Source organism: Gymnogyps californianus, chromosome 18 (assembly GCF_018139145.2).
Source record: "Gymnogyps californianus isolate 813 chromosome 18, ASM1813914v2, whole genome shotgun sequence".
In the NCBI taxonomy this organism is placed as follows: Eukaryota; Metazoa; Chordata; class Aves; order Accipitriformes; family Cathartidae; genus Gymnogyps; species Gymnogyps californianus.
Genome location: NC_059488.1, coordinates 7,570,560 through 7,595,750, shown reverse-complemented (window position 1 = coordinate 7,595,750; position 25,191 = coordinate 7,570,560). Strand labels below are relative to the sequence as shown.

At 38.7% G+C, this 25,191-nt stretch overlaps 1 protein-coding gene across 2 annotated transcripts in view; it reads left to right on the top strand.

Annotated features, from left to right (window-relative positions):
• Positions 1-648: 648 nt before the first annotated feature.
• The window catches only part of MED27 (mediator complex subunit 27), a 93,911-nt gene continuing 69,368 nt past the window's right edge, over positions 649-25,191 (top strand). For both annotated transcript variants that reach the window (XM_050908011.1, XM_050908009.1), the window contains exons 1-2: positions 649-854; positions 3,585-3,729. In XM_050908011.1, coding sequence (XP_050763968.1) covers positions 649-854; positions 3,585-3,729 — 351 coding nt within the window. The remainder of the gene's footprint in view (positions 855-3,584; positions 3,730-25,191) is intronic.

The window sequence follows — 25,191 nt, the reverse complement described above, 5'->3', positions numbered from 1 at the left end:
AAATCTTCAGTCTGTCCACGAGCATACGGCTTATAGAAGTGTTCTTGCCTGCTTCAAGCTCAGCGCAGTTGTTGCAGCAGGACAGGGGCCCTTGCTACCTATTTCAAATGGTTTTATTTCTGGCTCTATGCCTGGAAAACTCCATACAGATCCACAGAAGATCCAAAGGAGGGAATATACCCTGTATTACAAGCAGAGAATGATGCACAGCACAGGGAAATAGAAGAAAAGAGGACATTTGACTGGAAAAAATTATTCTGAAGAAGGACAGAGGTATTTTAGAGATGCATAGGCCAGTGCTCTTTTCTTTTGCCCCTGGCTCCTGCCCCGGGGTCGGGCAGACATCTCCTCAGCAGCTCCTGTCACAAGCAGTGGGCACAGGTCCCTCGGGGCAGACCCGCCTTTGCTGAAGAAACCCCTGATGTTAGAAAAAGAGGATAAAAGGCTCAAGAGTGACCTATGGTGCCGGTTAACCGGCTCTCCCGCCCGGGGCGGCGCCTGAGGGAAGCACCACTTCCCGCCCAGCCCCGCTGCTCGCCCCCGCCTCCTCAAGAGCCCGGACTACATTTCCCAGCGTGCCCCGGGCCGCCGCGGCCTCGCCGCGCTCCTCAAGGGCCGCCGGGGAGAGGCTGGGCCCGGCCGGCCAAGATGGCGGAGGGGGTGCTGAGCCCCGGGGTGAACCTGGAGGCCTTCTCCCAGGCCATCGCCGCCATCCAGGCGCTGCGCTCCAGCGTGACGCGGGTCTTCGACTGCCTGAAGGATGGGATGCGGAACAAGGAGACCCTGGAGGGCCGCGAGAAGGGCTTCGTGGCCGCCTTCCAGGAGAGCCTGCACTCCGTCAGCCGCGACCTGGGGTAAGCAGCCGGCCCTGAGGGGGCTTCGCCCCCGCGTCGGTGTGCAGCCGGGCACCCGGCCCCGGCCCTGCGGTGGCGGCGAGGGAGGGAGAGGAGTCCCGGGGTCGCGCCGGCGGGGCCCCGCCGCCCCCTGGGCCTGTCCCGTCGGAGGCGCCCGGCGGCTCCGTTTCCACTCCCGGAGAAAGTTTTAGGCAAATAAATGCGAAAACGCTCCATTTTATTCCTTCCAGCCTCGTGCGCGTTACCCCTTCGTGGTGTTTCATTCCACAGTTTCCAAAGGGATGAATGCTGGTTGTAATATTTACCTGGTTTTTGTCCTTGTTTTGTTTTAAAAAAGGAGCTGTAGGTGGGATTGCATTGGCAAGGTGAATGCTTTTGGTTGCAGGGAGATTTTTCTCTGTTTTTTGAAGTTTTTTGTTAAAAAACCCACCACTTTCTAGGCTCTGAGTAGCATCCAAGTGGTTCAAGAATGACCGTTTCATTACCAAGACTTGTGAGGCTGGAAAGTTAGTATACATAAGTATAGTTGTTCAATACCAGCAGATGTTTTTAATGTAAATAGAGGCAAACTGTTGAGGCTGATGGTCCATGTGGATCCTGCCAGAGCACTGCTGGGTTCGGTTGTATCCTACTGGGAGCCATCAGCGCTGTCCAGGGAAGTGTCCGAGGGCTGGCCAAACGCGTGACCACCCTTTCCCAGCACATCTTCTGGCCTCCAGAGAGGTGGTGTTCAGGGTCTTGTCTACAAGAATTTGTTTCTTGCTGGCTAATAGGCCTTGCTGATTTTTAGTTCTGATAATGGTAATATCATTTCTTACCTACTTCTTCCCTTCTGTTGGGAAAGATGGTAGATAATAATTCTTATGAATAATGTTGTACACAGCTTTATAGGCTTCTGTTGTATCCCTTTGGTTTTTATTGTTTTCAAGTTGAGGAGGCTTCGTGGTTCCATATATGGAAGCAGTGCCTTTCCTTTGGTTATCCTTCTTGTCTTGCTCAGTAGCTTTTTAAAGAATTATTTGGTATAACCCCGAAATCTTGTTCCCAAGCAATAATAGATAGCAATTGGCTCTGACCTATCTTGTCTCGTGTGTGGTATTTTACACTCCTCTACTTTGCAGTTTATCGTCCAGTATTTCAGTGCTGTGAACTTCTTGCGCGATTCTTTGCAGTCAGTCCCTGTCCTTACTACCATAGCTGAGAGTAGCTTCATCATCAAACTTCACCAGTTCCTTTTTCACCATCTCTTCCACAGCATTAGTGGGTATGCTTATCAGTGCTTTGGTGAGCATTTCTTTCCTGATTCCTTGCAAGATAACTTTTTTTAATATTTTGGAGTATATTTAATTTGTGTTTTTTGAGACATAACTGCCCCAAAATATTGTAATTTATATAGCATCTAAGTGTTACATTTTCTGTTACATGTTTGGGAAGCACAGATTTCAAGTAGCGAGGGAATGCTCCAAGGTGTGTTGAAGTTAATGTTATCACTGGACTTTGGCTCACGTCGTGAAAGTATTGACTGGGATCTCTGTTCAACAAATCCTTAGTTACTATGTCTATTCACATTTATCTTATTGTATGCTTTTCTCAAGAAACATTACGCACATTCACGAGTGTTCACAGCACCAGAGGCTTAGAAAGAACGTAGGCAATGGAAACTTGAAGAAGTGATGATTAATAAAGGAGAATTTTGTGGTAGTAATGTGTGGAAGTCTCTTAACTGTCAGTTCTCTGATTGTTGGCATTTATTTTCGTAACCTCCATTAAATGCAAATTGAGATATTTGGTTTTTTTTCTTTACAGTGATTTTTCAGAAGTCACCCTTTGAAGGGTCTGAATCCCGCTTTTAATTTAGTGGAAGTTCTGAAGTTCAGAGTAGGATGTAACATTCAGAAGTCAAAAGGAAAGGCACCTGATTAGTCAAGTCACTTGAAAAACTTCATTTTATATCTGTGCAAAGTAGCCAGTCTTCTACAGTTGATTAATGCAAGTTTTAAAAATTGCTTTTGTTATTATTAAATGTAGTGTTTGACAAATGAGCTGTGAAGCAATAATAGATGATTTCACAGTGAGATTTTTTCCATGGGAAAATGGTGCTTATTATGCTTTAGTGAGTATTTTACGCATGTCTAAAAATGTCCAAATTGCTCATGGAAATCGGAAGATGCTTCCTTGCCCTAAGAACTTGGAATGTGTACACTTGCTTAGAGTAATCACAAACTTTGCAGGACTATCTCCAGGCTTAGAACTAATGCAAGTTCTTCTGTATATTTATATGAGGACAATGTTAATTTCTAGTTCTTTAATGAAATGATGAGGCCTCTGCCTGCTTGATGGTTAAAAAAATACTTCTAGTATTGCAGGCAATGCTAAAGTGAGAATTTTGTGGTTTGTGAGGGTATGCATTGCTCAGAAGGTGCCCTGGGTTCTGGAAGTGCTTGTGAACAGGACCTGCCGTAGTTTGACTCTTTCCAGGTTGTCTTACAAAGACTCTTGACTTGTACTTTCTCTCCGAAGAAGCACTGAGCTTAATGACTAACAGACCACTTTAAATTGTTTGGATAATGAGAGTGATTATGTTTTTTATCGAATTGGGGAGGTATTTAAAACTCACTTAGATATTAAAATAGAGTTCATGCATGCTGTCCCTGCAGGAGGATTGTACATCTCGGATATCTGTATCTGCAGATCTGACTTTAAAAAAAATGCCATTCTGTTTTCTTTCAGTGAACTGGAGCGTCTGAGCAACCTAGTTGGTAAACCGTCTGAGAACCACCCCCTGCACAATAGCGGACTGTTGAGCCTCGATCCTGTTCAGGACAAAACACCTCTTTACAGCCAACTTCTTCAAGCCTACAAATGGTCAAATAAGGTAACAGAATACATCAACGTAATTTAGTTGTGTATTCCTACAGAATGTTTGATTTGTGATACAGTAGACTTCCGAGTGTTTGTCAAAATTGCTGAGTTTTTTATGAAGCTGAGGAGCATAATATGTACCTAAATGTACTTTCAAGGGTAAAAATGATGTTTTGATTGAGGGGAGACTTTTCTGCGATACTGAGGTGTGCACTTGTTTTTCGAAGGGGGTGTTAGCTCCCAAGCAGAACAGTACTTTCCATGTTAGCTGTTTAGCATCTTATGTAGATATAAAATAAAAGTATATTGTGTCCTTGCATCTGTCAGTAAACACTGTAGCAGAGGGCAGTGGGATATTAGAGCAGAGAAGCAAGAGGTTATGTCACCTCCAAACCTATTTCTCGAAAGAAACGTATAGGGAGGTTGTCATCATCAGAAATCTTGATGCCTTCCATACCGTTTTCTGTTGCTAAAAAACTTTTGCACCTGGTCTCAGAAGTAACTTTGTATTCAACAGCTTTGGCATACCTAGTGTTTTCAGATTGTATATATTGCATTGAATTTTAAGTAATGTTAAAAAAAAAGGGGGGCAGATAATGTTAATGCAGTTTTTTACATTTTTAAAAAATTAATTGTTTTTGTTGACAGAAACTTCTTTCTCATGAGGCTAATTCAGCTTCATAAACCTATATGCTGGATATATCTAGAGACAGAAATTGCATGGGTATGTTTCCTTCTCTGCTCTGAACATAGTCTACTTGTGGGTCAAAAATACTCCTTTCCTCACATCTGATTTTATTAAATAAGTAAACATTGCATTATTGCAATTATTACTGGTCTCTGTCTGAGCACCGTTATGTTTCAGGTTGCCTGTTCCCATCCTGAATTTTTCGAGCAAGCTTATTACTTTTTATAGAAATATTTAAATGAATAAGTATTTAAAAGCTTTCTTAAAATTATGTTTGAAATATTAGTGAGCTGTTACAAAATGTAAAAGATGGATTCATTTCTGTTATGATAGTTATTACTAATGGGAGAGTCCACAGTTGTAGCTTTTAACAACCTTATAAAAGACAGCAGGAGTAAGCAGGAATAATACATCTGAAAATATTTAGGGCTTCAATTCTACTTCAAATTATTTATTACAGTACATGAGCAAGTAAGACTTTCAGACTACACAAATACTTTGTAGGCAAATTCTTCTTATACATTGAGCCAACCAATCTAATATTATTCAGATTTAAAATAGAATACTACAGTAATGTTTGTATGAATACCACAATAATGTTTGTACAGTCACTTTTCAGAATACAAATATGTGTTAACATCTTCTAAAATCAGTAGAATTCAGTGTTGATAGAAATTTGGTATGGTTGGAAAATGGGGGACAGGAAGGATTTTTAAGTAGAGATTTATTAATTGAGAAAATATTTCATGTTTGCTTGTGCTTTTTGCTGTTAGCAGCAGATTATTGGCACTGAAGAAAAAATAATTCATTTGCTACTTTCAGAAAGAAATAAAACCATCTAACATTTATACATGAAAACTTCTAAACTTGTAATGCTGTTAAGTCTTCAGTGATTTAATTACTTTAGGTCATTATCAGAGTAAACTCAGTTGATAATGAAATAGCTTTGACAGAGTTGTTCTAATGGAGTTCTGTGTTAACTTAGAGTGTTGCGGAGCTTTGAAGAGCAGTTTTTTGTAATACTGGATTCTGATTTCAGAAAGCAGAAAGTTTTAGTATCCTGTGCACTCATATACACAGTTAATGTTCCAGGAGAAAACCAGTTTTTTTTTTTTTCCTTTCTTTTATCTCTGTTGTCTTTGACTTCTGTTTTACCTAAAATAAAAGATACTGTTTAAGTTGTATTTAAATAGCTACTTTCTACCTAATGGTTCTTCTGAACTTTACTAGCATCCTTTCTAGGGTTTGCAATAGCCAGCAGGCATGGATAGGTTGCCCCTGTTTCTACCAGCAGATGTGTTGCCTGTGTGAGGGTATTAGCTGCTGGATTTACCATTAGCAGCAGAGACCCTACTGATGCTCGTGTATGTTGCTGCTTAATTCTTCATTGCTAAATACACTTCTTGACTAAGTGTTATTTCATTACATCTTTTGGCTGCCTTCTGTTCTTGTCTGGTGTCTTCTGTTGCTTTGAAGGGAGGATTTAGATGTGGTGATGTGTCAATACACTTTATGTCTGTCTGTATTTAATTTTTAATTTGTGACCCCTTTGTGGCTTGCTTGCTTGTATTTTTGATGAGCTGAGATAAGGGCATTTTCCTCTCTGTTTGATTGTTCATGCATTACTGATGGCATGAATGGCCACATGGCTGCCAGGGGAGGATAGATGGAGTACAGTTTTGAGGCTATGGTGCAATTCTGAAAGGACATTCATGAAATATAGGGAAAATGAGTACATAGACTTTGTTGTGTGTTTCAATGCATTCTGTTTATTTTTAAAATATGGGGAGGCTGGTAGTAGTAGCTTGTAGGACAAAAATAAGTAAGGTCGGTAATAATAACTGGGCTATATCATGAGAAGCAAATTCTTGTTCAGTATATCAAAGCACAGAACACAGTACTATATATTTAAAAAAAAAAAGCTTTGCTGCATTATTTTTTATCTAAAATTGAAAGAACAATTAGAGGCCTGAAATGGTGTTTTGGGTTTTTTTTTTAAAAATTACCAAAAACCTGACCCAAAAAACCCCCCAGCATTTCAAAGTTATCCTATATAATAGTCTGTTTGTTTAAAAGCTGTGGTCCGCTTATATCAGTATTTCTGCTTTGGAAATGATAGTCTCAGCCAGTTTTTGGAGAATATAGTAACAGTAACCTTCCAAATACCATAAACCACATGAAGCTCTTTAAAGCGTAGTACTACCAAATTGTTTCTTTTTTTTTGGTGGATGAATGTACCTAAAACTTAAGCAGTTTTGTAAATCTGGAGGTGTATCATATCTACCTATATGACTCTTACTTTTTCCGGCAAAATTGGTTGCAGAAGTAAGAGCTTCTTTAGTTTTGTTTTCTTAAATTTCAGCTGAGGCTGTATTAATCATTGTTCCTTGTGGTTCACGAGATATTGGATGTTAGAACAGTTATTTCTTTATATTTGCAGCTTTGTTTTGATGCTGGGTCAAACAAATACCCAATTTTGGTCTGGTCTTGGATGCATGGACGAGCTTTTTGGGTTAAGTAGCAGTGCTGGGTGTGAAGTGTAGTGAAGATCATACTCACAGGGATAAATAGAAAATTCTCTGTTAAAGTTGTGAATGTTAACATAGGAGATTAGACTTACCTGACACTTTTCAACTTGTTTTATTTATCACAATACTAGCAGCTGTGCCTGGTTATGTATTGTGAGAAGACCCACTTTTAGGTGCAGATTTACTGACCTAACTCTTTGGCTTAGTGCAGTAGGGGTGGGTTGCATTTAATTGTGATTTCAGAGATATTTGCCCTGAACCTTATTTTACTGCTCCCGTGAGTCACAACACTAGTTCCTCTGTGAGTATCTTAAGTTTGCCTGCTCCAGGGGTACAGAAAAGTACAGTGGGAAAAATTAAAACTTTTCTTACAGAAGTGTGTTATCTTGGCAGGGCTTGTTATTTATTAGCACCTGCTATCCTGATATTTACTTACTGTAGTTTACCCAATAGTTTTGCAGATGGTAAAGTTGTCTGTATAATGGAAGCAGCTGTTTGGGAACACAACAGCTTGTCAAATGCATTAATTACATACATATGCAGCTGTAAAAAACTTTACTTTTCCAGATGTTTAACAGAGCTCACAAGCTATAGCTGAAAAATACAGGAAGTTTAAGTTGATCTTACTGCCAGTGAGAGTTAAATAGTTTTTCTTCTTTGCTTTAGCTTCTTTTATGTATCAGTAGAAATCATACAAGTAAATTACTTTGCTGACTGTGAGGTGCATGGAGGCATGTAGTAGCCATGGAACAGTATTTAGGTCTACTTGATAATTTTTTTCCCCCCTCCTCTTCAATTTTATTTAAGAAAAGAGGTTTTCTTCATTACAGTTGAAGTCCTGTTTCCCGGAAGGATCCATATGTGCGCTCTAATGTAATACTGAAGATACAATATTAGATAAGATAAAAATGAGCTATCATTCTGTGTGGGTAATGCAGATAAAGTATTACTGGTAAGTTAGGAAGTTTGTAGAAATCAGTAGGGTTTTTTTTCATGTGGACTGTCTCTGTTTAGTAACTGTAGTTGAATTCTGGTTTTAGTATATCCTAGCTGTTGAATTTTTTTGTAATATGATTGTTGTGTCTGAGCAGCTGAAATCTAAGATGGCAGTAGCAGTCGAAAGGGTTTCTGTTTTGTATGCGTGTGGCCTGATGCTACTTGGAACAGTCAGGACTGGATCTGCAGGGTGCTGCTGCCTTACCTCTCGTTACCAGGTGCTTGCTTCTTGCATTATATTGGAATTCAAGGGAAACTGCCACAGGGGAGAATGTACCAGCTATAAGTTTAGATGAAAGGAATTTTTAAAAGTCACTTACTAGACTGAAATACTGATTAAGTTTTGGTTTTTAAAAAAAAAAAAAAAAAAGAGATGTGACCTGGTATTTGTGACAGAGCACTGGAAGAACTCGCTTCTGTTGCTCTTCAGGACACTTCTATAACAAGTGCCCTTATGCTGTCCTTCCTCGTTCCTGGGTGCTTCTTGTTTTCTGCAGTAGATGAGACCATGATCTCATGAGTAAGAGCATCACTTACTAAGCAACTGCGTGCTTCTTGATATTTGTTCTCAATACCGGGTGGCAAAGGGGTTTTGTGGGGGAAAAAAATACTTGATGATGTGATTAAACCAATATTATATACTTACCCATATATAAAATGTTTAATATAGCTTGTGATGGTGTGGTTGCCTGATCCAGCTACAGTAATGCTGGCGGTCAGAGTAGATGCAGGTTTTTGGAATTCAGGAGCTTGAACTCATTCTTTGAGTGGTATAAACTTTTGTTTTCCGTCTACTGCTTTAGTGAGGTTATTTATTGCCTGTAGTGGGTATTTGTTTATCCTCTTTGCCCTTGGCAAAGCATTTGTATACCCTCACCCTGTGCATGCCCGAGGCAGTGTCTGTTAAGGTCTTTCCATTGACTCCAGTGGAACAGAAAATATACAGCATATTATATGTCCACTAAGCAACGCAAATGCTTTTATAGGGCAAGTTTCCCCTCTCTTAATGGGGTACTGTCAAAGAGTTCATGCCCAACATTTGAGCTTTAATCACTGGTAGAGCTTTGTTTTGCTTATGTGCTTTTGTTTGTTTATTTGAAGGGTGTATGCAAAATGGATAAACTACCAAACCAGCACTATAGAATTACTCTTTGTACCGGAAACATTGAGTTTATTGGATAGCAGCAAACTAAGTCTTCCCTGAGTTGCTGAGTGATAGCAGTATTAACAGAGGTTACTTGCCCAAGTGAAAATACTGTCTTCTATAAGTCGTCTTTCCTTTTTTTTTTTTTTCCCTCCCCTTTGCAGTGAAGAGTTTGTTTTCAGACTTCTGAATAATATTATTAACAGCAGTAGAAGTGGGGGAAATTTAGAATAATTGTAGTCTTGAACAGGTGATGTTACTTTAAATGTCTTCCTTGATTTTAACTTCACTGAAGTGCAGTGTTGTGTGCTCTACTGTTTTCAGAGTTGCATTTGTCTGTTTGCTTTACTCCAGTTCCAGCACTTACGTAGTTTGAACCTATGTGCGTAGGTGTATGTGGGTGGTGGTGGTGGTATTGTTTTATGATCATGAGATGGTACTTAAAAACTGTGATGATGGTGTGTTTGGGAAGGCTGTTATTTACCACTTCAAGCAGAAAGCAGAAAATCAACTTTGCTGACTTTGTCACTCTCTGGGTGAGTAGCATTTAGATCAAATTATTTACTCATCTGTGAAAAAGAGGATTATGGCAACTTGTATAAACTTTACAGTATCAGTGTACTGTAAATATTCCAAGTGAACAAAGCTGGACAGGATTTGTCATAAATTTATTTAAAAGTAATACGCTGGCAAATACGGAATGAAAAAAATTACTGTTCATCTGCATGTTGAAATACACTAAAAACTATTTGGATTTAAATTTATTACTTCATAGCTTCCTCTTGTTTTTACATAAATTTAAAATTGAGCTGTTGCGATTACCATTAATGAGTTCAAATTATTTTCTGTCACATGACAGAAGAGAAAAGGAATATATAGTTTTTGTTTATTAAATTATTTTGATGTGTTCCCTGATAAATTGTTTGTATAAATTGTGTTTGTTGTAGGTCTCAAAGAAAGAAATCAATACAGCCTGTAGAGAAAGTCCAGACTCGGTACGACTGCCCTTGATAGCTTAGTATTGATTAGACACAAATATTGAGTTTAATGACAATAAATGACATTAAATGTTAACCATAATAGTAGAGGAATGCTGCTGAAGTAATATTTTGTTGTTGTTGTTCATCTTGATTGTAAAACAAAGTATTCATTCCAGGGACATTAATTTTAAATTTTGGATGCACTCTAACATTTCGAATTTAATGTAGTTTTACAGTAGCATGGACAATGTAACTGAATTATTATGTTGGCAGTTCTTTGGAACTTCAGGCAGATGGCCAAGATTTTGTCCTTTCAGGACTTTTTTCTACAAAAATGCAGTGTTATAATATTGTGACATGCTGTTGCATGGAGATCCAGCTTATTCTGCTGAGATTTCATCCACCCAAATTGGGAAACGTTTTCTTTTCGGGTGTACTGTAATATCAATGACAGATGTGTGGCATTGAGGAAGACTGTATCATGGTAACTGGATCATCTGCTTGCCCAATGCTTCTGGAGGTTGCTTTTGAAGATGACCTGTGCTTGCTGGGATAAGAGTGGGAAGGTTAGTGGTGCAGCTTGAGATACTGGTATTCTCAGTGAACTGGAGCTCTAAAGTAGTTACTTAAAGAAAAGATTTGAAGTGACCGAAATCCCTTGGTTTGCTCACGGAAGGGAACAAATGAAAAAATAAAATAAGATTTGAATTGAAGCAAAGTGACAAGTCCCTACAAGGATATCTCTGTTGCACTCTGAAGAGCACATTTTAATCTGCTTTGTAAGAGCAGAATCAGTGCTTCATAGAGGGAGCTGGAGTGGAAAGGCTCTTAGGGATTACTGGCTGTGGACTCCTTTCCTGTGCAGATAAGCCATGGGAGTTTATATTCCTGTCACTGGAGAAATGAATGATACACAAACTGGTGTTTTCTTGTATACAGGGCACAAAACAGGAGCTGGGCCACTTGGATCCTATTCTTGCTTTTCTTATTAATTTTTGTTGTAACCTTGAACAGGATGCATGATTCTTTCTGTGCCTCATTTTTCTTATAGATAAAATAGGATAATAATACTTAACCTACTTCTTGGGAGAGTTTCTAGTCTAAATGTGTCTCAAGTGCATTGGGTTCTTTGGACAGAAATGCTTTGTAGATGCCAAGTATTATACAGCTAGTGACTAATGTTGTTTGCCTGGCAGTCTTGAAAGGTGCCCTTTATGGGCTTTTAATTTTGTGCAATTTTAGGCAAATGTTTTGGTGAAATGCCCTTGCTGTTCAGAATTACATTAATGTTCTTTTTTCTTTTTCTTTTTTTTTTAATATGACTGGGAAACAGGTGGTTACCTCTGCTTCCAACTGCTGTAGTTATTAATTATTGCTCAGTTGTCTGCCTGGAGAATATTGACTTCTATTATTGCAGGGTTGATTTTAGTGACCAGCAATGGTAGGGGTGGCAAATTCAGGTAGTGTGCAAATTATCCTTGATATTACAGTGATGGGGGAAAAAGCACTGGAAAAGCTATGATGAGGACAGAAGTGCTTGTACCAAAATGTAAGGGGGCGTGGGGGAGGCGGGCGGGCAGGAATTACGATAGTCTAAGTATTCTTTACTGGAGAAGGAAAAATGTGGGAGGTGAAATTTTTCTGAGGGTCTCTGAACTATGCAATGATAGTTTAAAAAAAAAAAAGAGAATATAGTGAGAGGGAAAAATAGTGAAAATAATGAAAACCATAATGAAAACAGGGATGCTTTTAATAATAGCAACAGTAAAAGTTAAAGGCAGATTCACCAGCTACTGTATGTTGGATGGGTTTTATTCTCCCTAGAGGTCTGCCTAAAGCAGCATCTGGGGGCATTGGGGATGGATAACATCAGTTATGTCCGTCTTTTTGGAGGATGCATCTTTCCTCCTCAGCTGGGAGTCCCTGGAATCTTCAGCTCTTGGACTCTTGTGTTTCTTTGCCTTTGATTCCTATGCTGGTTTTGAACAAAAGTCCAACCCAGGGCTATCTTAACTATTTTATTGTTACCGTGTTTAACTATAAAAGTGTTTTTTACGCCTAATAATTGGAACAAAAGGAAATGAAAATTAGCAGTTTCTTTTTCCTTTACACTACCGGAAAGATGCTATGGCAGGTGAGAATTTGCCACATATGCCACCTTGTGCCAGTATACAGGTTAGTTAAATTTCTTTGACGTTTTAGTAGACTGAGGTTAATTTGTTATTTCAGGAAGAGAAGAGTGATGATGAATAACTTGTTGCTTAAAAAAATGAGAAGTAATTAGCCTTTGATTCTGGCTTGTCTGTTATGTAGTTTGAATGTTTTTTATCTGTGATCTTCCCAGAGTTGTTATAGTAATAATTCACACTAGGATGCTATTGTAAAATAAGGTTATATGTGTCCAAACAGAATTTGCCTTTCTTACTGGATTTTGTTAGAATACTTCGTTTCAAATCTGAAGCAGCCTGAGAGCATGATAAGGTGTTTTTCTATTGTTGTGCCAGGTGTTTGTTGTTGTTCAACAACAACAATTTTTCAAGGCTTTGATCAAAATAATGCTGTAAGCAGTACCAGTCTCACTTTTCCTAATTATGGGAAGTTATATATCAATACACACTATTATAAATCACAGCCCCCTTGTCAGCTGGTGGGAATTATTTAATGCTTTGCAACACCTTTATTTGCTAATGAATGGGGGTTTTTCCCCCTGTTTCTTTGATAAGTATTAATGTTCTAGCTGTTAGCCTATTTCAGGATAGAAATGATTAATGTTGGTCTATTTTAACCAGAACACTTCTGCCCACTCCCAGTTATTCCTCCCCGAACTCCTTTTTTTCCTCTGCAAGATCTCTTCATACGGTTCATGTTGGATGGCTGAATTATGTAGTTTGTAAGTCAGTGATCACTTTCCCTTTCTAAGCTGTAAAATGTGGTCATCAAACCAAATTGGTTAAAACTGCATTGCTTTGTATTAATAACAGACTTTGAATCAAACTAAGCCATGCACAGGCACAGAAATGCAGTATGTAGATGAATAAGTCATGGTACAACCATTAGGTCGGAAGAAAAGGCTTTACTTTTACAGGTTGAGAAATATAACAAAGTATAACTGGAAATCATGTTGTCTAGGGATTAAATGAAGAATATGTAGGACTGCAGAACGAGCAGCATTGTAAGAAACCCTCGGACCCAGCATTCCTTTGAATTTCATGTTTGCCTGCTATCTCAGCTCTCTGGCTCAAGCTGACTTGCTACTGGTGATGAAAGCCTGACTTACCATCTAGTGGATGGTGGCCACCATGAAAGCACAGAGGATGTTTTCAGAGGCTCAAAGTTGTGTCTCACTTTCTTTGAGGCGAATTAAAGATGTTTGTAAAGCATTTGGGGACCTTCATGTGAAGGGCATTGAAGGAATACAAACAGTAATATAAAATAACTGATACAGGTGATAAGCATCCCATTGATATTCTTTATATGGAAAAGATTTTTTTTTTATCGCTTGTAGAGGAAATCAAATAAAATGGAAAATTTAATGATGTCACCCTGTTGCTCTCTACTATTGTTGTGGTCAGGTCTCTGTGTGACTGTTATTTGTTTTTATTAATGCAGAAGTGCGCTCATCTCTAATCTTTTTTGGAGTTCTCTTTTGGAGTTACTAAAGTTGGCCCCCTCAGACAGTTCACAGAGTGATTTTAATTGTTTGAATTGCATGTAAGCAATACTCAGTTCTTCCCCATTGTATCTTAATCAGATACTGTTGATAACTGGGCTACAAAAAATGGAAATCGCCTAATAGCTAATAAAGTTGAAAATAGTCTGTGTAAGGAGCTGTATGTAGTCAAAAGTGCAGTTCAGACCACTGGTTTGGCTACTGCTTCATGGAAATATACATTTGGCAAACATGTGACAGCAGTTTTATATTCAGCAGTAGTTAATACTGAGCTTCTGATGTGAAGGCATGTAACCCAGAGGTCTATGGTGATTCTTGAAATCTCTTGCCTCTTGGGATCAATGCATACTGATTTTTAGTTTCCTGGGAGGAAAGAATAATCCTGCCCTGCAGGAGTGTTGTTGTTTTGTGACTCTGATGCTGTGACAGTTGAAGAATGTGAATAAGAAATTACAGACCATGACATCGCTACCATTACTGTTCATATCTGTTCCTGATTTTTGGGTTTAACACAGATAGACGTGTATTGACAAAGATGTGCAGTTGATCCCAGATGACCTTTCAGAGTGAACTTGCTCTTTTGAAAACACTCCCATTAGTAAAATAAAATTTTGCTTGATAATTTGAAGCAAGTTGTCTGTTCTCCCCAAAGTTGTAAGATTTCACTAGTAACGTTAAACAAGCCATTAAGGAAGTCTGTTCTTTGCAGTAGATGTGGTCATTTTACATTCTTCTGAAAATGTTTGGTTTTGCAGGTGAACTTTGTTTCAGATCTGGCCGGATATCTGACCCAGCTTTTAGGGATACTTGAATTTGGTGTTCTGTTTTCTGCTGGAGCTCTGATGAATGACTCTTCTTCTAGAAAAAAACCAAGACTTTGCTTCTGTTGTAAAATGCTGCTTATTGAGAAATGGGCTTGGGTTTTTTCTTCCTCCCTGCCCCCTGTAATTATATTCTTCTGTCTTGGGTCAGCTGGGAGTAGAAATGGGGAAAAACAATATTCTAAATGTGGTACTAAGAATAGTAGCCTATGTAACTTTATGGCTGACTGTCAGGCTTGTTCGGTAGTTGCAGAAACATATCTTGGCTCTCCTAGAAGTCTGAGTAGTGCCACAGTCGGTCAGGTTTGGGGGTTGATAGGAGAATAGAGTAGAGATGAGGATATGAACATTGCACTCAGAGCTACTTCACTCCTAACTCCATTTGTTGTTGGTACATCTTCTTGGTATGAGCTAACATTTAAATCTATTAGAGTTGTAAAATCCTGAAGTTCTGGAGCTAAAAATGACTTATCAGTACATGTTATCACTTTCTCTGCAGATACAAGATTAGCCCTAGCATGTATAGCAGTTCATTTTATCTGATTTTAAATGCCTGAATGTAGGGCTTCCACTTGCACAAGAAACAAAAAACATGAATAAAATCTTTTAGCCATTGACATTTGTTCAGTTACAGTATACCTAGAAAAAGATGTCCTCTGAATTAATAAAAGAAGATTTAATGAAAGCTGATTGATTCTACCAGGTGCTAGTCTTTCACATTTTTCATCTTTTCACAAAAAGATCAAAAGTTTATGTATCCTGAGCAGCAGTTATCTTGTTGTGCTCCTTTGTCAGGTTCTTGGCTTAGTGTGAAGCATTCAGTCATGCTGCGGTGCTCCACTGAGTTTGCTGAGAACTTAAGTACTCAAGTTAAATGCCTAAAGCTAGACCGTGTCAGTAATCTGAAAGGTGAACTAGCACATGACTGCAGTTGCACGCTTGCCTGGTGTCTTAGTGAGTTAAAAATGCATTTCTTGGAGCGTGGATTTTTTTATATGCTCATAAATTGGCTTGTTCCCAGATACCTCTTCTTCAAAAGCACATATACTGACAAGCTGACAGTAATAACTAATATACTTATTGGGTAGAATTAGTATATATCATTATTATGAAAAGTAATGACCGTGTTGAAATGCTAAGGATATTTTCAAGATTACTTTAGATTTGATTGGAAAGCAGAGTATAACGGCTACATCTTACGGCATGTAATAAAATCACAGGGGTCTTTGATGTTCAGAGCTGTGCTTTGGAACAAACAGTTCTATTCAAAACCAGCACCAGTCTTGATTAATTTGGTTGTTGTATTTGGATTCTCTAAGCTTCTGTAACTGGCAGTGGCATAGTATAAGAGGTGCTGTGCATACTGTGTGGGCCATTAGACACAAAGGAATTGTATCTAGATGTGACATTTTACAGTATATTCTAAAATAGATGTATTTACTTCTCATTATATGAAACTGCAATTCCTGTGGAAATTGATATTGAAAATACCCACTAAAAGCATCCTAGGATCTGCAAGCATGTACAAAAAGGAGCTGTATGCATGTACTGTTGTTTGCAAGTGGTGGGTTAAAGTGAATTATTTTAATCTTTTCATGTCAACAGCAATTGAGTATATTTTCCTTATTGCAACATCCTGTTACTGCTACAGAAGATGCAGAGAATGTGGACTAGAGCAGAAAGAGTCCTCAGGTGTCTTTAAACTGTTTTAAGCTGCCCATGGTTTGAAAATATTCAAGAATCTGTGATATGAGCTGTTTGACATTTTTCCTATTCCAAATGCTCAAAGGAATAAATCTACATAAAGAGTGTTAAAAATGAGAGAGTCTTTGTGACAACGTCTGGAATCTCAGAATGTTACTCTATTTCTCTCTTTTGGCTGACCACCACGATAAAACAGCTGAATCAAATACGTTCTTTTATGTATAAAATATATTTTTTGGGTCTTGACAGCTTGTTTCCAGTTTTGGTCTAATTCAGTTTGAAACAGCTGTTCCTAATCTCTGCAAAACAGTTTTTTGATGGAAATCATGACATTCTCAACTACTGCAGTGTTACTGGGCTCTATCTCATTTCAGAAGTTGGCTTTTCTTTATGTTAAAAGAATTCTTCATTCAGAGAAAATGTCACTTTTGTATCAAATAAGCTGCAGTTATAAGGATATTAGCTTCCTCCTCCCCCCAAGGTTATCTCTCAATGAGGTTGCAGATATGTTTCTCTTCCTACATGACTTTTAAGAAAAAACATCACTGTGTGTTTTACCATTAGTTAGATTTTTATTCTAATGTTCCCTGCCCTACCCATATGCTTTCAGTTGGGTTCTATTTAGAGTTTTCTCTGCAGTTGTCTCTGCACTCAGACTTAACAAGTTCTCTGGCTTGCCTTATGGTTCAGTTTTACTCTGGAGTCAAATCTTGTATTTTCAGAATTTTCAATGTAGCATTTTCAGTTTGCTCAGTGCCATCTTTCTCTTTTTTTTTTTTTTTTTTTTTTGGCTGGCTGCACTGCTTGGTGCCTCTTCCAAAGCTGTAGAAATTTAATAGATCATAGAGCCAAGTAAGTCTCTAAGCTCTTGTAAGCTTGAGCTTCTCTCAAGCTAACCTTTCATTTCCAATTTTCTGGTTCTTTTGGACACCCTAGCATGTAATATGGAGTGAAGTTAATGACTTTCTGCATAAAAGAGCGTGCTATCTAGTTCACCGTGTGAACACAAGTGTATGATGACACCGTGTGTGGACATTTCAAAACATTTCTGATGGGGAGGGTGAAGGTTCAGGAGTGGCAGTGTTGCCAAGTTTATAACGGGACTGGAGGGGCTCTGGAGTTGTACATCCTCTTCTTTCCTCTGTCCTTAGCTCGCTGGATGAGGTTTCACAAGTCACTTTGTTATGCATGTCTTTGTTTTCCCATCTATAAAATGAGGATTGTGGTACAGAATGAGTACTCTGAGAAATCTGAGAGATGCTGCATATGAGTAGGATCACTAGTGGTTGCTGATCTCGCTTGTGAGCCCACTATGGACAAATAACATCCTGAAGCCTCTTTTGGGTTATTTTGTTAAAGCACAATTTATCAGCTGAAATAAAACTAACATCTAACACAACACGAAAGCTTTACTACTTAGAGCTGTTAAATATGTTTTCAGTTCCAAATTCAGTGTTTTTCCTGGCAAATACTTTGGAGTGTTTATAGTTTTCCTTGCTTTTTTTTTTTTTCCCACAGTCTAAAGAACTTGACTTGGGACTGCGTTAGGATTAAGTGAGATTACTAGCATCTTCTTTCCATCCCTCTTGTGTACCTTGTATGAATACATCCTAATAACTATTGATATTGCATTCATCCTGCAAGAAGCTAAGACCTTTAGTGTCTGCTGATGCTGCAGTTTTGATGTTGTGTTTTTCTTGCAAGTAAAATCAATTGAGACAAATCTTGGTAACTTTTACAGCAAAATAAAATGACTATGCCAGGCAGCCATTGGAAGTTTTTTAAGTATGGATATGCTCTTAGATCACATATACAGGGTTGTTCCAGCAGAATTGATTGGTTGATCTACTAGATTCAAAGGTCAACTGTAATCACATTTCAGGAAGATTGAAGAAGATATAAAATTTCTACTATGCTTTTCTGGGTCGTATACCCACTTCTGGTGCTCTTTGCTTTTCCCCTGTACATCTTAATTTACTCAGCTAGAGCATCAATACATAAAGGGCACACGTCAATGTGCGTACTTTCTCCTGTTGATGAGGGAGCTAGTTAGTTGTATTTCCTCCAGCCAATACCTTCCCTCTGGAAGACCTGAAGCGGAGAGGAGTCGTCCACTACACTCTACAGAAATGGAAGAGTGTAGTCTGTTCTTCAGGGGAAGGCTGTGAGGAAAGCTGCCGTCTAGCAGTCTTGTTAGATGATCCATTTGGTTGCTAGAGTTGATGCATCCAAGGGATGATATTGTCCGTTCAAAGTGCAGCACAGATGGAAGAGAGAGTCGGCATAACCCTCTTAATGGGTGGAGGCCTTTGATTGTGGGGAATCAAAAGAACATCTCATTAGTAGTGTTTTATGTGGCAGCTTGATATTATATAGATGTCCACAGAGACCAAGCAGCTTTGGAATATTATGTTTTGTAAGTATGGTGTTTCAAAGTCATATTTCCATGTAATAGGCAACCATATCTGCATACAGAAGTGAATAAATTTCTTGTTAATTTTTTGCAAGAACCCAGATGAGACAACTGCTTTGCCATGGCAGGTTGCATGAACTAAAAGCAGCACGGACACACAACGTTCATCTGCTCAGATACAATTCATTTTCCCTGCAACAAAACAAAAGGAGTCCTGAAATGAAAAAGGGGTTGATGGGGGGGAAAAAGAGGATTTAATTTAAGTTGATAAACCAAAAGATAGAGCAACAGAGGAGAAAAAGTGTTTAAAATGGAATAGACTTTAATGGCATGGGAAATGTTCCTCAATCAGAGAATATTGCATTGCAAATGCTTTTAGCTAATCTTCAAACAAATTTCAAAGTAACTTTATGATTTTATGTGACTAGTAAATGCATATTTGATGATGGTCATGCTATAGTAAGGGTTTTGTTGCATTAACAGTACACGGAAAGATGACTCCCTTAAGAGTCACTTTCCCCAAAAAAATCTGTTGTAGGGAATATTAACTGTTTTACAAAGGTTATTTGTAGTAGAACTCCCAGAGTCTAAATTAACTCAGAGTACTGTCCTTAGTGCATTTTCATATGTGCTAACTTGCAAAACGTAGTAATTCCCAGATGTATAGAAATCAAGGGTCTGTGGCTTTTCTGTAAGCATCCATGACCTGCTTTTAAAATAGACACTGACATACAGCAGTGGCTGAAGACTGCTTGAGTGGACTGAGGAGACATTTATTGTGCATTTATTTAAGGTGGCTTTTTTCAGAGAGTCTTGCTCTGATGGCCTTCTAACTTCAGTATGCGTTTTGCTTTGTCAGCCACAATGTGAAGCCTGGAAAACTAATGTTTCATGTTCTCTACACTTATGGTAAATATGGAAGGAGTATTATTTTAAATAAGTAATGGACCAGGCAAAGTTTTCAGAGGCTTGCATGATCAAATCAGAGTAGCAGCAAATCCTCTGTGATTTTTCCCAGTGGCTGATGAAGTCAAACAGTGCCTTGACTGACTGATTTGATGTTTGTTTTCTTGCAAGTTGCTTGATTTTTTTATTTTTTATTTTTTTTTAACTCTTGATGATGCCTGCCTTCATTAAAAGGGTACTTACAGAAACAAAGAATTTTCTAAAGTGCAGAAGTAGTGTGTGTAGGGTACTGGAAATGTGATTGTTCTTTTCATGTATGCAGTTGCATGTCATCCTGATCAGTAGGTTAGAAAGACATTTTTGCAGGGACTTCAAAGAGGTTAAAAAGAAGAGTACATGATGTGTTCATGAAGTTTCCAGGCTACAGGGAATTGTCACCTTATAAAAGAATGCTTCTGTGTGGAAGGAAGTTTGCAAGGTAAAAAAAACTGTCAGTAGGATTATTACAGTCATGTGAACTTTATGCCTTTTTCTCCCCTTGTTTTCCCTTCAAATCACAGGGCTCTAGCATCCCTCCTTTCTTCAGTTTGACAATTTTAGCAGCAGATTGCTGTTCTTGATGAAAACAGTTTAATATAGGATCCATCAGTTGCCAACGTAAAATACCCATTAGAAAAGGGGAAGAAAAATCCCTTTATTATCAAGAATATTTAAAAAAAGTAGGTATTTAATCAGTCTTAATAGTTTGCTTTCTTGAGAAGATCAATACCAGTAGCAGCAGTCATGGCAGGCAAAATGCTGTGAATATACGTACAGGTTCTGTTCTAATTCTTGTTGTACAATGTACTCCTCAGGCTTAAGTTCAGAAGAAGAGAAATGTATTTTGAAAGCATCTTCCTTAAAATGAACTTGCTTTAATTTCTTACTTGATTATTACTTTAAAGAACAATAATATCTGGTTGCTCACTGAGAGAGATAATAAACTTGTGCTTTCGTCTTTCTTTTACAAACTAAACACAAGTGCAGTCAGTTGTGTTTTAACGCTGGCTTCTTTCATAACACTGCTGAGCTTATGCCTTCGTCAGTGTTCAGACAGTGCACTATCCCTGCACTTCGGAAATGCTTCAGACAAATTTGTTCTGCCCTTTTTTTTTTTTAAACTCCAGTTGCCTCCAGTTGTAATCTGTAATAACATGAATATGTTGGTGTATTTACAACAAATTGCACTTTTCTCATCTTCAGCTGGATTTGTGTTGGAATTTGCATTCCAGAAGTAGTTGCAGCCCCATAGGGAAACATTTGGATTTCAGGAAACACTGATAGATAATGTTATTGAGTAAACAATACCTGGAGATTGCTTTAATCAAATTCCTGAACTCTGGAAAGTCTGGATGTGGAAAATATTTCACAGAGGCGTGGGGGGCTGATGCTTCCACAAAAATTCCCTGGCTCTAAACCATGTTGTAAAACTGCATGCTGAGGCCTTTGGTTTCCACTGCCTTATATCAGCATCAGCAATTGTGTCAGTGAGTTTTGATTTAAGGAAAAGAAGACACATTCTACAGTAAAACACTTGTTTTAATGGATTTTTTTTAAAGTTAAAATAGTCTTGTTGCTAAAACAGAGAATATGTCAGCATAATCTGTAGCTGAATAGCATCGTTGTGCAGGGCATGATGATACTTCCTCTGTTAACTCCAGCTACTGACCTTGCCCTTTAAACAACCTGGTTTATTGTAGGAAAGTTGCAGAGGAAGAAGAATCTTATGCTTGGCTTTAAACCTAGGTTTTCATCTGTGCTCTGGTTCCCTAGAAAGGGTATATATATTTTTAGGAGGTTCCTGTGGTCAAAGAGCTTATAATGATTTGGCCTTTCTGAAAAGTTGCAGGTTAGATTTTTAGATTATTAAAAGTCCTTGCATGACTGATACATTGCTTGGTCATGATGGCCTTGAAATGTAATACTTAAAGCAAATTAGTTTGAGCTCCTTACACATTTGTCAAGAAGTCCTTCATCTGTTCTTCGTGTGTTTGTGTGCATGTGCACTGCGAGTCCATTGCCTCTGAGTATGTCCTCAAGGTCTGCAACAGGACTTCCATTTGAAACCAGCCAGCTGCTTGTCTGCTCCAGCATGTAGTTGGAAACTTCCCTTGGCAAACTTTGGTTTTGTTCCACAGATTAAATAAGTTTGCCAGTAAGAAAAAAACAAAAACTAAAAACCCCACAGCTTGGTAATGCTGCCCAGTTGCAGTCTGTGCCATCTCCATGGTTTTGAGCCTTCATTATGCAGCTTGCACTCAGCACACTTATTTAAAGCAGAGCTAAAAGTAGAACTAAACAGCTGACGTTCATAGCCGTTCAGTATGATGCAGAATTACTGGGAGGGGGACGGGACAGGAAGAGGAGCACTGCTAGTGCCGGGTGGATTAGGATCATTTATTTGCACAGAACTATGCAGGAGTGCAGGACTATGTCCAAAAAACTCTAAACTAGACTATGCTTTATCAAGGAATATGAGCTAACTGTAATAAAAAGTTCTATTTTGTTTTACTCTCATTTGCTTTTGTTTTGTTTTATACCGTGAAATGATGCAATTCAGTTTGCTGTAGCTGTTGCAACAACCGGGCAAACTATTGCTACTATGTTATTGCAGCATCCCTGTGCCGATTGCTTTTCATGGAGCCTTCTCCATATTGCAGAGCCATCTGTTTTCCTTACTGTCCAAGCATTAGGCTCAGTAGTATAAATTACTAATTGCTCCGTGGCTTTCAATTGTTCCTGTTTGTTTAGTGTGCCAGCAGCAAGTCTTCAGCTCTTCAGCACCATTTATAAGTTTCCCTTGCTCTTTTTTTTTTTTTTAATGCCTTAGGCAAAAACTATAGTTGGGTGAATTGTCGGTCATTCATATTGCTGAATTATTGGCTTGATAAAGTAAACTTTGGGAGGTAGGCAGGTAGGTAGTGTCCTCATTTACAAAAGATTTTGTAGCTAGAGAAGTGATAGAAACAAGTTAAAAAATCATGTTTTGCGAAAAGCAGTATTTTGCTCCCCCACCGCCCCAGTTTCCTTAAATGCACACCCGTTTGTCATATTGCTGGCGGTATGATCTCATACAGAAAGATCCTTTTCGGCTGTGTAAGTACGTGCACTGCTGAAGGGTTAAGGATACTTTTGGAAAACTTAATGCTGAATTTATCAGCTTGTGTCTGTTTTGAAACCTAATTGTAACAATTGTGTAGTTTTTTTAAATGTAATTTTCTTGTCTATCTTTAAGACCAAAAAGATGCAGGTTTGGGTTTTTTTCTTATGTATAATATGTTTTTACATTCTCAATTCACTGTTCAGGCTAAACTCGTCACTTCCAATAGTTCTCTGATGTTCTGCACCCACTGTAGCTGCAGCGATGGGCACTGTGGCATGCTTAGCTCTATAAGGTGTTTGCTTCTGTGCAGCTCAAAACTGTTGGAGGAGAAGGGGTTGCTTTCGTTTTTGAGGTGAGAAAGGTAAGAATAAGTGAGAATATAGGGTACAGCATTTTGTGGCTGTTTAGGACTGGCAAGTTTGGAGGGCAGCAGACTATGTATATTGAATGCATTGTGATTTTATGGGAAGCAGTTGATAAGATGAGGTAGATTCCAGTTCACAATAGGGTGGTACTGAAATTTTGGTACAATGGAAACTGTGTGTAGGGAAACTGGTGCCATTCCCCTGTGTCAGCTGGACTTTTCCAGCCCAGGATAGAGAGGTGGTTTTGATAACATACCATAAAATGAACTGAACAGCAAGGAAACCATTTCTGCCTTCTATGTATTTCAGATGCAATGTCAGACAGCTCAAATCTAGCTGAAGGCTTTGAGTCTCCATAGCATCTGAAGCCTGGTGAGCTGCTGCTGCTATTTCAGTCAGGCTGTGGGGTACAGCAGTGAGGAGCGTTGCGCGGGGCAGCCTCTGCCGCGGCACAGCGTGCCGTGGGGCGGTTCTGCCGTTCGCTGTGGGCTCCCTTCTGGGGAGCTGTGAGCTGGGTGACAGAGGTGCAGGGAAGGAGAACCCCCTCAGAGCCTCCCTGCCTTTTTTCAAGAGACTAAGTAATATTGTGAGGCTCCCCCCCCCCCCCTTTTTTTCTTTTTCTTGGTAATGGGAAACATTCAGAAAAAGAGAAAAAGGCCAGTAGTGTCCATTTGTTCTGACTAATACATCATTGGGGCTTGTAGGCAGCGTGGCCTTCTGTACAGAAAGGTGAAGTAGTTGAAACAATCACAGAAGTTTGTCTTACGCTTTGAGGGAGGAAACACAGCTCTTGGTCAGATGAAGCTGTATAGAAGAATTTTCTATTCCAATCCAATGTTATTACCTTGCTTGTAGCACTGTGGTCATTAGTGCTCTTAATTTACCTTCCAGTAAATATGCCAGATAAGCCACTGTGGCCAGCCACATTAACTTCCTATTTATTTTTCTTATGATGGCCACCTGAAGCAATAGATTATTGTCTGCAATTTTTACTTCATTAATAATGAAGTCCATAAGCAGTGGCAGGAATGTCTGTTTACTTGGTGCCTTAAACTGGGGTACTGATGAACTACTCTTTTTTTGATCCAGTAAGATTTTCTTAGTGATTACCAAGATATAGAAATAAGGTATGTCCAGATTTAGATGAGGAGCTGAAATGTCTGTGGTTTAGATAGTAGACATTTAAGTGGTAATTGGGTTATTGAAGAGTGCCTGCAAGACAGCCGATGCATGGAAAGTCAAATGTATGTCTGTCTCCTTTTGAAATCCGTAAAAATTAATCGTTTAGGTTTTCCTGTGGCTTTAACTGTGTCCCACAGCAACTTAAAAATGGCTCAAAGTCTTAAAACTCTTCTGATAACATCAGTGCAAATTCCTAGCTAAATAACGAATCTGTAGTGTTTATCATTTCCAAAAAGTATTTTTCAAATTCTGTTGTGGCAATTAGTGATAGGAGTACTGTAGGGCTTGCATGGGTGGGGACATTTGGTGCTGAATATAGTGACAGCTGCAAGTCTAGTCTTCAGAAACCTGGGTTTGGCCCTGAGTATCATTCTCTTTCCCCTCTATTCCTATTTTGAGTTCAGTAAAGAGAAGCATATGTTTTCTTGCATCAGCTACGTTGGTGTTACCTTGTGAAGCATGACAAGGTCACGTGTTTGTATGGCAAAAGAGGAAATCTCAAATTGTGTTTGAGCTGTCTTAGACCTGCTTTTTTGCTGTGATGCATTAAAGATTTCCACGATAGACATGGTTAAATTTCTGTTCGTGTAGGTATGCGTGTGTTGATGCTACATTGCTGCTCCTGAAATTGGTACTGTTATATTATTAATATTGCAGATCATGCCAAGAAGGTGTCTTGCATTTAGTATAGAACGTAAGAAGGTTTGCCTACCCCATATGAAAATCTCAAATTAGAACTGAAGATGCTATAAAAATTTAAAAGGGACAAGGTCAGCCTGAAAATCGCGCATTTTAAAAAACAGAAAATCATCTATTTTTAACAACAAAATTCCTTACCTGTTAGTACCTGTACTAATAACATTTTCCATTATTAACACTTGAAAATGGTTTTAAGCATTATTTTAATTGTAAAACTACTTAGATACCATTTGTCTA